The 14,922-nt window shown below is 33.5% G+C and overlaps 2 protein-coding genes across 11 annotated transcripts in view; both read left to right on the top strand.

Moving 5' to 3' along the window:
* The window catches only part of LOC114330391 (ABC transporter G family member 23), a 436,441-nt gene that overhangs the window by 162,429 nt on the left and 259,090 nt on the right, over positions 1-14,922 (top strand). The window lies entirely within an intron of this gene.
* LOC126880132 (ABC transporter G family member 23-like) overlaps positions 1-14,922 on the top strand; it is a 384,411-nt gene that overhangs the window by 317,908 nt on the left and 51,581 nt on the right. For all 10 annotated transcript variants that reach the window (XM_050643864.1, XM_050643859.1, XM_050643860.1 and 7 more), the window contains one exon: positions 14,683-14,819. In XM_050643864.1, the coding sequence (XP_050499821.1) occupies positions 14,683-14,819 (137 nt within the window). The remainder of the gene's footprint in view (positions 1-14,682; positions 14,820-14,922) is intronic.

Below are 14,922 nucleotides of genomic sequence, written 5' to 3'. Positions count from 1 at the left end.
AATATAAGAGTAAACCTCGATAAAAAAATTCGCAATTCCAGGGGAGCCAACCTTGCAAAGGAGCTCCTTACTTGGGGAAAAAAAAGATCTAGAGAGAAGGATGAGAGCTCCAACATAAGGCTACAGTAAGAGCAATGGAGAAACTTACCAGAGTTATAAATAATTTAGTGAAACTAATGTCCAACCATACAAACACGAAGGTCAAGATCAAGAATGAGAAGTAAAAATCTTAAGATAGCCACCAAAGACATAGAGGACACTTTCAGATAAGTCGCCCTCGGCAGCATTGAGAAACGAGATAGAATGCCACTATTCTATCTCGTTTCTCAATGCTGCCGAATGAGGCAGAATAATGACTAAGAAGACGGCACGCGTGTCCACACGTAATGACTTGGAAAGTTCTTTCCCGAAAAACTTAGTAAAAGAGAGATAAAAATGATCGCAACGGTCCTGAACTCAGCTGAATGGGAAGAAAATAACTATATGCGGTCGTCAAACCAGAAAGAGGTAATAAATCTGCAGGCGACTTAGTAGTGATCATGGAATCTGGACTTTCCGGTGAGGAGAAAAGATACCACGACCTGATAAGGGAAAAACCGGTAGTATGTGCAGGAGGTACGTATAGACCAGGAGAGGTGAAGTACCTCCAACTTAATACTATGACCACAATTGCAAGGAAGGGTCAGGAGGAAGAGAACAGGGAAAATCGTCAGATTATTTTCATGGTTCCTGTAGAGAAATGGGTGACGAAAGTGAACGGGGATAAGAGACTACTGGCAATTCTTTCGAAATTGAGGGAAGACATGGAGACACTGGAGATCAGAGAGGGGTCTTTAAGAGTACTAGGGGGCTACAGAGGTAGGAACATCAGGAAGCTCCTGAAAGTAATCTTTATGGGTATGGACCTCCATTTCGCACTGGAGGAGTACGAACGCGGGGACGCAGAAGTACGGGCGCCCATATAAAAATTTTCAGGGGGGGGGGGCAAGCCATGAAGATGTTACACATTATATTTTGTGTACTTTGGATAACCATATACAGTTAACAGCACCCGAAAAGCTAGGGGGCTACGGTCCCCCCTTTTCAATGGGTATGGGCGCCCATGCGCAAAAGGTGATTACGAAGGGCGGTGGAAAATCCTACGCCGAGCTGCTCAAGCTAATCAAGGGTAGCGCAGACATTAGGAAGGAGGGGATTAGCCTCAAAATCACTAAGAAGACTAGGGGCGGGGACCTCAACCTCGAAGTGACAGGAAAAGAATAAACCGAGCTCCTTAAGAAGACTATCTTGGCCTGCACTGAAGGAAACACAGTAGAGGACGTCCGAGGCTATCAGGACCAGGTGAATATATTTAATATAGACGGAGATGTTACAAAGGAAGAAATCCTGAGGAACCTTTGGAGGTATACCAGCAGCAGGAAACCTAACGACGTCAAATTCGTCTCTATAAGGGAAAATAGACAACTAAATACAAACGTCACAGTCGGATTGACGCCAGCCAAGAAGGCACTGGAAAGAGAACATGCCCATTCGCTGGAAATCGTGCAAGATACGAGATAGACTGCATGTCCAGCGGTGCCTCAGATGCCTGAAATTCGGGCATAGTAAAACTGACGCAAGGGAGAAAACAAGGTGGACTCCTGCTACAGATGTGGCAAGGGGGCACCAGACACGAGAGTGAAGTAGTGAGGCGACTCTTTGCCTCACTTGTAGAGTCTGGTCACAGAGCCGACCGCTTCCAGTGCTCGGAGTATAAAAAACTGATCCTGGAAAAGCGGGGCCTGAAGAAAGACCCTGGCACAACGGACGAGGAAAGAGTGGATGAAAGCACCTAGAATCAGGAATCGGACAGCGTACGGCTAAGTAAGTTAGAGAGATAAAAACCATATAATACGAAGTTCCTTCAAGTAAATGTGGAAAGGGCGAGGGCTGCTCACGACGTTGCAGAGGCACTTGTACGAAGGAAAGGTTATGACGTGATCCTCTTTCAGGAGACCAATGTAAAGTTGGTCTTTCGACAAAGAATCATTAAAGATAGGAGATCTGAAGGGAAAGGAAAAAATCTATCAGAATGGGTCCACGCCCACGCCATGAGGCTTACTGTGCTAAAGGCACCTACATTCGTGAGAGGTAGTAGTGAATTCTTTCTGGGCATCTCACTGGTTTCAACGTCACTTCTAAACAGGGTCATAAGCTAGACTGTTTTGGAAGAAGAATCGCTCAGCTTACATAAGTATGTGAGTTTCGAAATAACGAGCAAATGGAAGAAACAGAAAGATAGAGATATCGATTTAAAGAGACTTTTAAATGATTAGGTTTTTGTGGATGCTTTTGGCTTGATTGATCCGAAATGCGAGGATGTCAGTGGTTGATCGAGGGTATGAGTGCGGCATCGGAGTTGGCTTGTGTGGAGACAAATAAGAGGTATGAAAGGAAACAACCATACTGGTGGAACGAGCGTCATAAATATCTGAGGACAAATTGTATGAGAGTAAGAAGGGAGTGCAAGAGCTTAATAAGAGGACAAGAAGGGGATTTGTAAGATAATTAATGAATTGAAGCGAATTCAGAATGAGTACAGAGATGAGATTAGACGATCGAACAGAAAAAGGTGGAGTAACCTGCTTCAGGATCTCAAAAGAGATATCTAGGGGCAAGGTTTCAAGATTGTGTGTAGCGAATTGAATTGTGTAGCGCGTTGCATCTAGGCTATTAACATAAAACCCTGGGCACCATTTTCGAGCTATGTGTTTTAGCCTTTGATTATCTGATAGCTGTTACAAGTTAAATTTTGTTGTAACCACTGGTTTCATTATGTAGGACTCTAGGGCGCAATAATCCTATGTATAATGTAGTTACATATAGAGCGCAGAAAACTGCACTCATATATTTTAGGCCAATTGTGAGATGTAACACTCTTATAGTATAATAGAACAGCAGATATTGATACCTAATACGAAAGGCGCTTGAATCGTAAAAATAATTTTCGAGGGGGGCGCCCATCGCATCTAAGCTATTTGATTATTTGACACCTGATACAAGTTGACAATATTTCTAGTATAATAGAAACAGCGAAAATTAATCCTACTAAAAAGCGCCCGAATCTTAAAAATTGTCTTCGAGGACGCAGCCCGTTGCATCTAAGCTATTTATTATATGTAATAGAATCAGCGGAAATTGATACCTACGAAAGGCGCCTGAATCGTAAAAATTGTCTTCGAGATCACCACTCGTTGCATCCAAGCTATTTATTAATAGAAACAGCGGAAATTGATACCTACGAAAGGCGCCCAAATCGTAAAAATTGTCTTAGAGATCACCTCTCGTTGCACCACCCCAAGCTATTTATTTTAAAAGAAACAGCGGATATTCATACCTACGAAAGGCGCTCGAATCGTAAAAATGAACTTCGAGGGCGCCGCGCGTCGTATCTAAGCTATTTGATTATCTGATACCTAATACAAGTTGTATTTTGTTGTACCGACTGGCTTCATTATGTAGGTTTCTGGTGCGCCCTCGGCGCTAAACGGCGAAATCAGAGGCAAGTAAAAACATTTTTTAGGGAAATGGTAGCTGCATCATCTTTGTGTAAAGGTTCGAAAAATTTTTTTCAGCGTTTAATTTTTTATGGATAGATACCAACGAAGGCAAAAGGCGCACCGGCCCGAGGGCCGGTGGGCCGGCGGGCCAGTCAGGGCCTGAGTTTAAAAACAGGGTACAGATTATTTGTTGATATACAAAATTTCTAGCTTTCTCTCTGCTGTGAATATTGATAAAATATTCACACTTAATTCATTTTCCTTTATTCCCTTCTCATGAACAAAAATGTGTTCAATATAAGAAAGTAACATGTTGATAAAAACATATTAGGTGAACATTATTATCTTCTTTAACATGAAACCTTTCTCTGCATTGGTGCATATTAATATGAATCATAATATTGAACATAATAATGTACATATATAAAGAACCTCAAAGCTAAAGAAGAAAGCCTACATACAATAATTGGATACAGGTACTTGGAACCAATAAAATTACCGGGTTTACACTATGTAGATGATATTGTACTGGTAGCGAATAATAAAAATAAAATGCAATAGCTGACGAATTCGTAGACTGAACAAATATTAAAAATGAAAATATAGATGACGAATGGCATTATTCATTTTTTAACGTGTTTGTGTCATGCAAGGCAGTCAGCGGCCCTTTACATCTATCTATTTCTTTATCTATCTATTCATTTATTTATCAATTTTATTTATACAACATTTTACCGTTTTTATTATAATCTTATTTAACTGTGCATGTCTCAAGAGACATTCAGTAGGCGAAGAACTTTTACCTTCTACTCAGGCTGAGTGCCTCTTGTGCTGCTCGTTTTGTTTTTGATTTGATTTTTTTTGCTTGTTCTACCCGTGTCTTTCCTGGGGCAGCTGGCGGAGGAGGACCTTTTACATCTAACCTATTCCAACTGCCTCCTTGTTTGAAATCTGAGATTTTGAATGAATGTGTGTACTGAATGAATGAATCTGTGACATCTTCCCAGACGGTCTTTTGAAGATTCTCACCTTTCAAAAAAAACGGTGAATTTAAATAAACCAAAAATGTTGATAGTTAATGAAAAACAATAAGGAAATTAAAAAATGTAATGGAACAATATTAGAAAAAATAACAACGTACGAATATCTGGGCAGAATTGTTACTGATGATGGTAAAATTGATGCAGAAATAGCAAATAGTGGAAATAAATCTACACGATTATACTAGACAATTAAAAAAACACTACTAGGACACAAAGATGAAAAAGTGGAAGTCAAGAGAAAAATGCACAACACTATGACAGTGCCAATAATAAAATACTCAAGCGAAAAAGGGCCAAGTAGTAAAAACCATGAACCAAAAATCAACGTAATCGAAATGAAACGTTTGAAAAAAAAAAGAAGACAAAGCTCTTCTAATACGTAGTTAGGTACTATTCAGTAAGTTAAACAGAAGTAAATGTTCTGGTTCGGACATATTAATAAAATGAAACTAGAAAGAATTACAATGCAAATATTGGAACTGGGAAGTAGAAGAAAAATGATAAAGGAAGGACTTAAAAGAAAATGGATAGGTCACATCGAAGAAAAAGTATTAAAAAAATTAAAAGCAATAAACAGAAGTAGAAATTCTTGGAAAAATGGGTAAAGGAAGAAATGGAATCCCATTTCGATGCCTGAGAAGGCCAAAGGATATGAGAATAAGTTAATATGCATATTATTTTGTGTTGCTTAAATTGTATTATTTTTCAACTTTATTGAATAAATTAAATATTATCGAGAATCTATAAAAGGCCGTAATTAGTTGCGACTAAATATTTTTACAGTAAGGAACTGGTTAAACGGGAGACAATATTTAGATTATTTTTTTTTATTTGCTTAAATACTACCTGTTCTGCAAGCTAGTAATGAGAGTTAAACAAATTATTTTTCTTGTCGAGGACATCCACGTAGTTCCATGATTCAAGTACCACTATCGCCATTTTTGCAAAATTGGTACTCACTAAGATATAAAAAAAGAAGTACACACTTGATAAAGCTGTTTAATTAACAAACTGAAATCTGTAATCAATAAATACAATTTAACATTGAGTATTTTCGATAAAACATATATTCGTATAATTTATTAGATAATTTAAATGTGTGTTTAGAATAAGAGATTTTGCATTGATTAGTCTTGTTGGCAGGTACCATTTTGCAAAAGAGAAAGAAGAAATTGAAGAGTTTAAAGTTTCATGTGACTCCAATCTTTTTATTTTGTATTGATAAGTGTTGTATTCTAAATTTGATACCTTAAGCCAATGTATTACTAATGAAAGCTCTTTAATAAAATCATGATCATTTTTTTGGTCTTCCGCTTTCGTCTTGGAGTCATCTTCCCTAATTACATTTCTCTATAAGTTTCTATCTTGGGCCATACCAATATTAATCACCTTTACCGACATGTTTTGCTTAAGGTCTTCTTATTCTTCCTCTCGTTCTCCTCTCAGTAACTTGTAATTCTTCATATTGCGCAATTAACATCTGGTTATTAAACATGCCCGCATATCATAACCTATGCCCTCTCATTATGACATCAGTTAATGCCAATCCTACACTAATAAACTCATTCTTAATATAATAGTTTCCTGTTTTATACCGTTAAAGCGGCTTTTGATTATAGGAGAGTAGTCTGCTATCTCTAGGGTCTACGGTATAAAAGGAAGGTAACAGAACCAGTACTATGAATCATACCAGTGCTATGAACTGTAATAGAACCAGTGCTTTGAACCATATATGAACTGCCTACTATTACCCCTGGTTTTACCTAAGGTACTCATTTTATTCAGGCTTAGTGGACCTATAGACATTTTTAAAAATGTTTAGATGACTATCTGCGTGGAAGTCAGACATCCTACGGCCTGAACTGTCTGGCCCTCATTCTCATATTCTTCATATACTCATTTTAACAGGGGCGTAACAGAGGCCCCCGCAGCGTGAAGCTTGCGGGGGGGCCCCAGTCGAGCAGGGGCCTCATCTTGTCGTCTGATATTATGTAAAAATCTGTTATAGGTATATGATTTTACTTTGTGTATTTAACTTTAAAAACGTAAATTTTTAAATAGGCGTATTCGGCAAGTGAATCATCTCATATCTAGAAACTTAATCCTTTCCGGTCTCACGAACTGTTATATGTGACGACAATAAACTATATGTTAAAGTATGTTACTATTGAAAGATTTGAGAATTGCAATTTGCCGAATTTTAGAACAATATTTCTAAATCTAGAAATGGGTTTTCTCTGTAATCATTACCTACGTTTAGTATTTCGATACAATTATATAGAGACGTAACAGAGGCCCCCTCAGCATGAAGCGTTTTTTAAACAGAGCAGTATTGTAAATGGAGTTGTGTGCACGAAGAAAGTTGTTTATCTCATAGAATAATACTAATGTAATCATTTAGTAATTTTTGTTCTATTTTATTCTATACCAATAAAGATGAAAAATGTAAGTCGTCATAAACAATGCATGAATACAACAATAGCTCAGTAAATGACAGTTTTGGAGTGAAATTATCAGCGTCACGACGGACGTATTTGCTTGACAGTTTGGATTTAGGTTCTAGTTACACTCCACTTCAAATGTGGATTTATGCAAAATTGGAGGGGGTGAAAAACATACCTGTAAAATAAGTCCGGAAATGTACAAATTGACTAATTATAAGCAACTTTTGTTCTATAGAGTTTCTTTATCTATGTTAATACTTTTCAAGTCATTGGCGAGCAAAAATGTTTATTTTTCAATAAAAAAACGTTTTCAGACGGGTTTTTCGCAAATAATGCAAAAATAAGTATTTACCGAATTAAATATTAGATATCGAAGAAATATTTGTAGCAAAAATGTAGCTTATAAGGTACAAAAAAAAATGGTGTACTTATTCATGAAGTCTTCACAGTAAAAGCACAGTTGAAGCTTATGAAAAATTATTCTTATTCGTCCAATTCCAAATCGAATATTTCAACCTAAAATAACCAAAAAATGAAGTAATTTTCGGGAAAAACTCATTTAAATATTTCAAAAAAGCTTTGTTTTTATTTTTTTATAAAAGTTTCTAGTACCAAAACTATACGATTTACGCTCAAAATAAAGTTGGCCTCTTTTTTGGTTAAAAAAAAAATCGTGAAAATCTGCTCCTATTCCGCACCCCAAATAAAATTTATCATTAGCGCTTTACCATTTACTTTAAATATTTATTGTTTAGATGATCTGTAAGTTTGAAGGGTTCGAAGTTATTATTTTTGAAAAAATTTAATTTCATATTAAAAAAAGTTTTTTTATTTTGGAAAAATGCCTTTTTTCAAAATAACAAAAAGTTTTAGTGATACGAAAAATCTCAAAGAGTAAAGAAATGTAGGTCTTGTTTTTATAAATATTTTGGCTTTATTTTGTTTTTGTGTAAGACAAAAATTGGTTAAGATATGGCTGTTTAAAATTTGCATATACTCGTGATTAGTGACTCGTTCAATACCTTTCAACTAAAACCCTTTTAAAAATAAGCGCTTTGAACGGATGAAACTTACAGGTCCTATAAAAAAGTTAAGTAATTTGTAAGGCGATAATGATTAGTTTCATTTTGGTGCTAAATAGGGGGAGATTTTCACAATTTTTTTACCAAAAAATGGAATTAGCTGTATTTTGAGCATAATTTGTTTAGTTTTGATGCTACAAACTTTTGTAAAAAATAAAGCTTTTTTTAAACACTTTAAAAAAGTTCTAATGAGGTTCCCCGAAAAGTATTTTTTGGTTATTTCACATTGAAATATTTGATTTGGAATTTGACGAATAAGAAAAACTTTTCATGAGCTACAACATTTCCTTTACTGAGTCATTAGACTTCATTTTTGTTTAATTTTTTTATAAACTAGATAAATTTTTGCTAACAATATTATTTTCGATCGAATACTTACTCTTTGAACTATTTGCGAAAAATCGCCTAAAAACGTGGTTTTTTTGTTGAACAATAAACATTTATACTCATAAATAACTCGAAAGGTCTTGAGTTGACCAATTCAGTGGTGACCTTGAAAATTACACGGTATCGCCATATTTTACGTTGATTTACTGGGCTGTAACACATATAGGTATTTGTTACACATGTCGCATAGAAGACGCATAAAGGAGAAGAGATAGTTATACAAACAGTAGCACGAAAATAGTTTGGATACTGATCTTCAAAACTATATCGCCGATCCGGAATAAAAATGACGTAACTGCAAAAAGCCAAATTTCTCAGGAGAGCAAAAAAAACATTTTTAAATATTTAAAATGAGGATTAAATGAGGAGTAATTGTCCAGGAGCATCGGTAACGCATTTATTCTTACAATGATAGCTTTTATTTTTATTCCTCTTGGTTCAAATTTCATTATGTTAATTTAATCCCCCCATTTTCAAATCTTTTACAGTTGCGTCATTCTTCATCTAGAAATGTTTAAATATTTAAAATAGTAATTAAATAAAGAATAACCGTCCGGAGCATCGGTATGGCATTTATTCTTACAATGATGGCTTCTAGTTTCATCCCTGTTGGTTCGAATTTCATTATCTTAATTTAATCCCCCCATTTTTAACCATATCTCCAGTTGCGTCATTCTTGATCTTAAAATTTTTCTGTACAAAAAAAGGATTTTTAAATATTTAGTCTGCCGTTTATTCTTACAGCGATGGCTTTTATTTTCATCCCTATTGGTCCAAATTTCATTATCTTAATTTAGTCTCCCCATTTTCAACCCTATTTACAGTTACGTCATTATTCATCTGAAACAAAGTCTAAAATGGTGCATATTTCAATAATGACGCAACTACCCTGTAGTGGCTCAGCACATAGTTACAGTTCTGTTGTTTTGTATCATCTCTACACCGTATTTTAGAAGTTAATTATGCAATAAACAGAAATTGACAAAATTTGCAGTTACGTCATTCTTATTCCGGACCGGCGATATGGTCGCCAAGAAGGAAGCGAGAGTATAGGTAACAGTAGCAACAGCTAAACCGTGTACAATATCGTATACGAAGCGTATACAAATACAAATCTATACGATCAACTTAATACCAGAGAAAATAAAGCAAATACAGAGAGAGTCTGTAATTTGCAATAAATTCAATATCTCAAATACTAATTGTTTTTTTGAAAAATGCTCAGACACGTCGATTAGTATTTCAAATTGTCCTTTTTGACACACAATAATAATGTATACAGGGTGTCCCAATTTAGAGATTTGACGTCATCGTTGATTTTCTTAAATAGCAACACTGTCATTTTGATAGCTATTTTGATAGGATGTGTAGAGTTATACACAACTGCAAAATTTCAAATTTTTATTCCGTACCATTTACAAGATAATAGAAAATAACAAAATTATGTCTGTAATTTGAAATAAATTGAATAATTAAAATACTAATTGTTTTTTTGAAAAACGCTTAGACCCGTCGATTAGTATTTCAAATTGTCATTTTTGACATACAATAATAATGTATACAGGGTGTCCCAATTTAGAGATATGACGTCATCGTTGATTTATTAAATGGCAACACTGTCATTTTGATAGCTATTTTGATAGAATGTGTAAAGTTATACACAACTGCAAAATTTCAAATTTGTATTCCCTACCATTTACAAAATAATAAAAAATAACAAAGTTATGAAAAACAAGTAATCAAATAATAATTGAATTTAGTTATTTTAATTAAGGAAATACTCATAATGTTGCCCTCAATTATTGTCAAATTGTCAATGGGCAACGTTATGAGCATTTGCTTATTTGAAATAATTAAATTCAATTATTATTTGATTACTTGTTTTTCATAACTTTGTTATTTTTTATTATCTTGTAAATGGTAGGGAATTAAAATTTGAAATTTTGCAGTTGTGCTTATCTTTACACACCCTATCAAAATGGCTATCAAAATGACAATGTTGCCATTTTAGAAAATCAACGATGACGTCATATCTCTAAATTGGGACACCCTGTATACATTATTATTATATGTCAAAAATGACAATTTAAAATATTAATCGACGGGTGAGCATTTTTCAAAAAAACAATTAATATTTTAATTATTGAATTTATTCCAAATTACAGATATAACTTTGTTATTTTCCATTATCTTGTAAGTGGTAGAGAATAAAAATTTGATGTTGTTCTGAAGCTATTTTCTTGTGGCATTTTTATAATCAAGTATATTCAAATGGGAAATAAGCCACAATTTTACCTAAAAATGATTTTATTAACGTTTCGACGCCCAAGTCGGGTGTCGTTGTCAAAATACAAAAAAAATTTGTATTTTGACAACGACACCCGACTTGGGCGTCGAAACGTTAATAAAATCATTTTTAGGTAAAATTGTGGCTTATTTCCCATTTGAATATACTTGATTATAAAAATTTGATATTTTGCAGTTGTGTATAACTTTACACACCCTATCAAAATAGCTATCAAAATGACAATGTTGCCATTTAAGAAAATCAACGATGACGTAATATCTTTAAATTGGGACACCCTGTATAAATTATTATTGTACGTGAAAAAGGACAATTGAGGGGTCCGGCAGTAAAAAATGGTAAGGGGCAGTAAAGAAGTTTTGAGTTTTGAAGTGTTGAATTTTGAAAAAAATATTTTTATATTTGTTATTAAAAAATATAAGAGTATGAAGCATGTTAAAACTAGCTGAATATGTTGTTAATACGTAGGCAAAATATATTTTTTTTATAATGATTAATTATAAAAGTATGAAAATATGAACTACAACTTAACATTGTTTACCTAAAATATTTGAAATAGTTTAAGGTAACGTGTTAAGTGGTGTTGACTTAACATAATTTGGTAGGTAAGTACTAGGAATTCATTTTAAATTTAGATACCATTTGAGGTAAACAGCTGGAATCAATTCCCAAAATGATTTTACATCTTTCATGTCTTCTAAAATGTTTAAATAAAAATAATAATATAGCGCTGGAGAGAATTTATTTTTATGTTTGCAAGTATAAAATGTTAAGTTTTTATGCAAAGTGAACGTGGATGTAAACAATGTTAAGTACATCTCTTACCATTTTTTACTTGCGAACATTTATTCTAAGAATATAAAGAAATTGTCTTGTTTATAGAAACTTGACCAAGCTAGCTTCACTAAATACTTGAAATTCAGGATCTTTATCTGAGTTGCAATCATTGTAGCTCTCAGAATTGTCACTATTAACAGCAAAAAAGCCATTTAGATTTGAACAACCTGCATTATCATGGACACATAACATTATTTTCATGCTTATGCATGTCCCTTACCAAATTTTAAGAAATTAATCTGGCTCCATATCTATTATTAGGAGGATAAACTAAGTTAAATTTTCTGCTTTGCCATGTCCCTTGCCATCTTTTACATACTATTTCGCGAAAAATCAAAATTTGTCCCTTACCATTGTTTACTACCGAGCCCCTCAATTTAAAATACTAATCGACGGGTCTGAGCATTTTTCAAAAAAACAATTAGTATTTGAGATATTAAATTTATTCCAAATTACAGACTCTCTCTGTATATAAAATAGTCAAATAAAGCAAATAATATATAAAATAGTCAAACATAAAGCAAAGACTGCAAACAATTTTAACCAGCAAATAAAGCAAATAATATATAAAATAGTCAAACATAAAGCAAAGACTGCAAACAATTTTAACCAGATTAGATGTATCCGAGATGAATGTAATAAATTCCTAATTTACAAAATGGGTGTCAAAAAGCATTGGAAAAAGTACTTTTACAGTTTATTAAATGAAGAATAATTGACCAAAACAATAAACAAAGAAGTAGTTCAAGCGCTTCTAAAAAATAAACAAAGGAAAAGCAGTTGCAATGCAGAAAATAGATAATATTCCGAGGAAATGTGGAGTGCCTTATTAGCCCAGTAAATGAACGGGAAATTCGGCGATACCTTGTAATTTTCAGGGGCAACTCCGAATTGCATGAAAATTTGGATTTAGGTTCTACTTACCCTCCACTTCAAAGTTGAAATTATGCCGTTGGTTGCTTTTACTTGGGGGTGACAGTCACCCCTTCTCGGGGGTGAAAAAAAATACGTTCAAGATAAGACCGGAGATGGATAAATTGACTGATTTTAAGTAACTTTTAATCTATAGAGTTTTTTGCGTAAGTCAATACCTTTCGAGTTATTTGCCATTGAAAACGTTGATTTTTCGACAAAAAAATACGTTTTCAGACAGTTTTTCGCAACTCAAAAAATAAATATTTTATTGAAAAAAATAACCTTAGAAAAAGTGTAGCTTATAAAAAACCCAAAAAAATTGTGTATAAGTAAAGTCTATCAATCAAATAAAAACAAAGTTGTAGCTCATGAAAAATACGTTCTTATTCATCTAATTTCAAATCGGATATTTCAAGGTGAAATCACCGAAAAATTAAGCACTTTTCGGGAAAACCCCATTTAAACTTTTTTCAAGTGTTTATTTTTAAGAGCTTTGTTTTAATAATTAACAAAAGTTTTAGCATTAAAAATAAGCGAGTTACGCTCAAAATAAAGTTGACCTTCTTTTTTTTTTGTAAAAAATCATGAAACTCTCGCCGTGTTTAGCTCCCGAAATGAAATTAATCGCTACCGCTTTACAAACAATTTACGTACCTATCTATTTTTTATATGATCTGTCAGTCTCATCTGTTTAAAGTGATTATTTTTGAAAGGGTTATAATTGAGAAAGCTTGAATGGGTCACTAATCACAAGTGTATGCAAATCTTGAACAGCCATATCTTAAGCAATTTTTGTCTTACGGAGAAACAAAATGAAATTAGCATATTTATAATAGCAAAACCTACATTGTTTTACTCTCTAAAATTTTTCTTATCAATAATACTTTTTAAGTTATTTTAAAAAAATGAAATTTTTCAAAAATTTTTTGAAATTTTTTTTTATTATAAAACCAAATGTTTTTAAAAATAAGCACTTCAAACCAATCAAACTTACAGATCATATAAACAATACACATACAGTTAAAATAGATGGTAAAGCCAAAAGATTAATTTCATTGCTAAATAGAGGGAGGTTTTCACGATTTTTTTTATCAAAAAAAGGGGCCAACTTTTTTTTTTAGTGTAACTCGTTTATTTTTGATGCTGGAAACTTTTGTAAAAAACAAATAATAAGCTTTTTTTCGATACTTTAAAAATGTTAATAAGGTTTTCGCTAAAAACGCTTCTTTCTTCGGTGATTTCGCGTAGAATTATTCGAGTTGGAATTAGACGAATAAGAACGTATTTTTCATGAGCTTCAACTTTGCTTCTACTCAATTTGTAGCTTTACTGGTACACCATTTTTTTTTATAAGTTACACGTTTACTAAATATATTTTTTTCGATAAAATATTTACTTTTTGAGTTATTTGGGAAAAACGGTCTGTAAACGTAGTTTTTTTTATCAAAAAATCGACATTTTAAATTGCGAATAACTCGAAAAGTATTGACTTAAGTAAAAACTTTTATAGAACAAAAGGTGCTTAAAGTAGTTAAGTCAATTTATCCATTTCCGGCCTTATTTTAAATACGCGTTTTTCACCCCCCGAGAAGGGGTAAATGTGACCCCTCAAAGCAACCAACGGCACAAATTCAACTTTGAAGTGGAGGGTAAGTAGAACCTAAATCCAAATTTTCATGCAATTCGGAGTTGCCCCTGGAAATTACACTCCAAAACGGTCATTTATTGGGCTATATGGGACAGTTAGAAGTTGGCTAATGGGTTTATTTAATAAAAATATGGAAGTGGGAAAATACCAAACGAATAGAAGCAGCATTTATTTGTACCTATTTACAAAAATAAGAGAGATAAGTACAACAATGTACAAACTACAGTACCTATGAGTAATTGATAGACGGATACGCGAAGAAACTATACAATTCTCGTTGTAAGGCAACCGATGAAATAATGAACGATGAATAAAGAAAAAAATACTCACTGAGTATTCTTTGATATTGAGAAAGCATATGATAGAATCCCTCGAGAGAGTTTCGTGTGGACGTTCAATACGAAAGAATTTCCCGGTGAAAATTGGTGATGGTGAGAAATATATGCACGGAAAAATATTTACCAGCAAATCTTTTGTTTTAGAACATTGCACTTGTTGGCGAATTTACTGTACAAGACGCTATTTACTATTTCGGAAGAATTTTTTTAATGGACGAAGATGTAATAGCTACGAGGTATAGAGAACTACATAAACTTCTGGAACTGCCTCCGAACGACAGGTATTATGTCTATACAAAACACAATGTTTCCAAATAGGAAAAACACTGTATTTGCATACTCCTATATACTTTTGTTTTTGTATACTCCTAGCTCAACTGTCAA

The sequence above is a fragment of the Diabrotica virgifera genome, chromosome 2 (genome assembly GCF_917563875.1).
Source record: "Diabrotica virgifera virgifera chromosome 2, PGI_DIABVI_V3a".
NCBI classification, from domain to species: Eukaryota; Metazoa; Arthropoda; class Insecta; order Coleoptera; family Chrysomelidae; genus Diabrotica; species Diabrotica virgifera.
The sequence above is the reverse complement of the archived record's forward strand: the minus strand, read 5'-3'. Positions and strand labels throughout refer to the sequence as shown.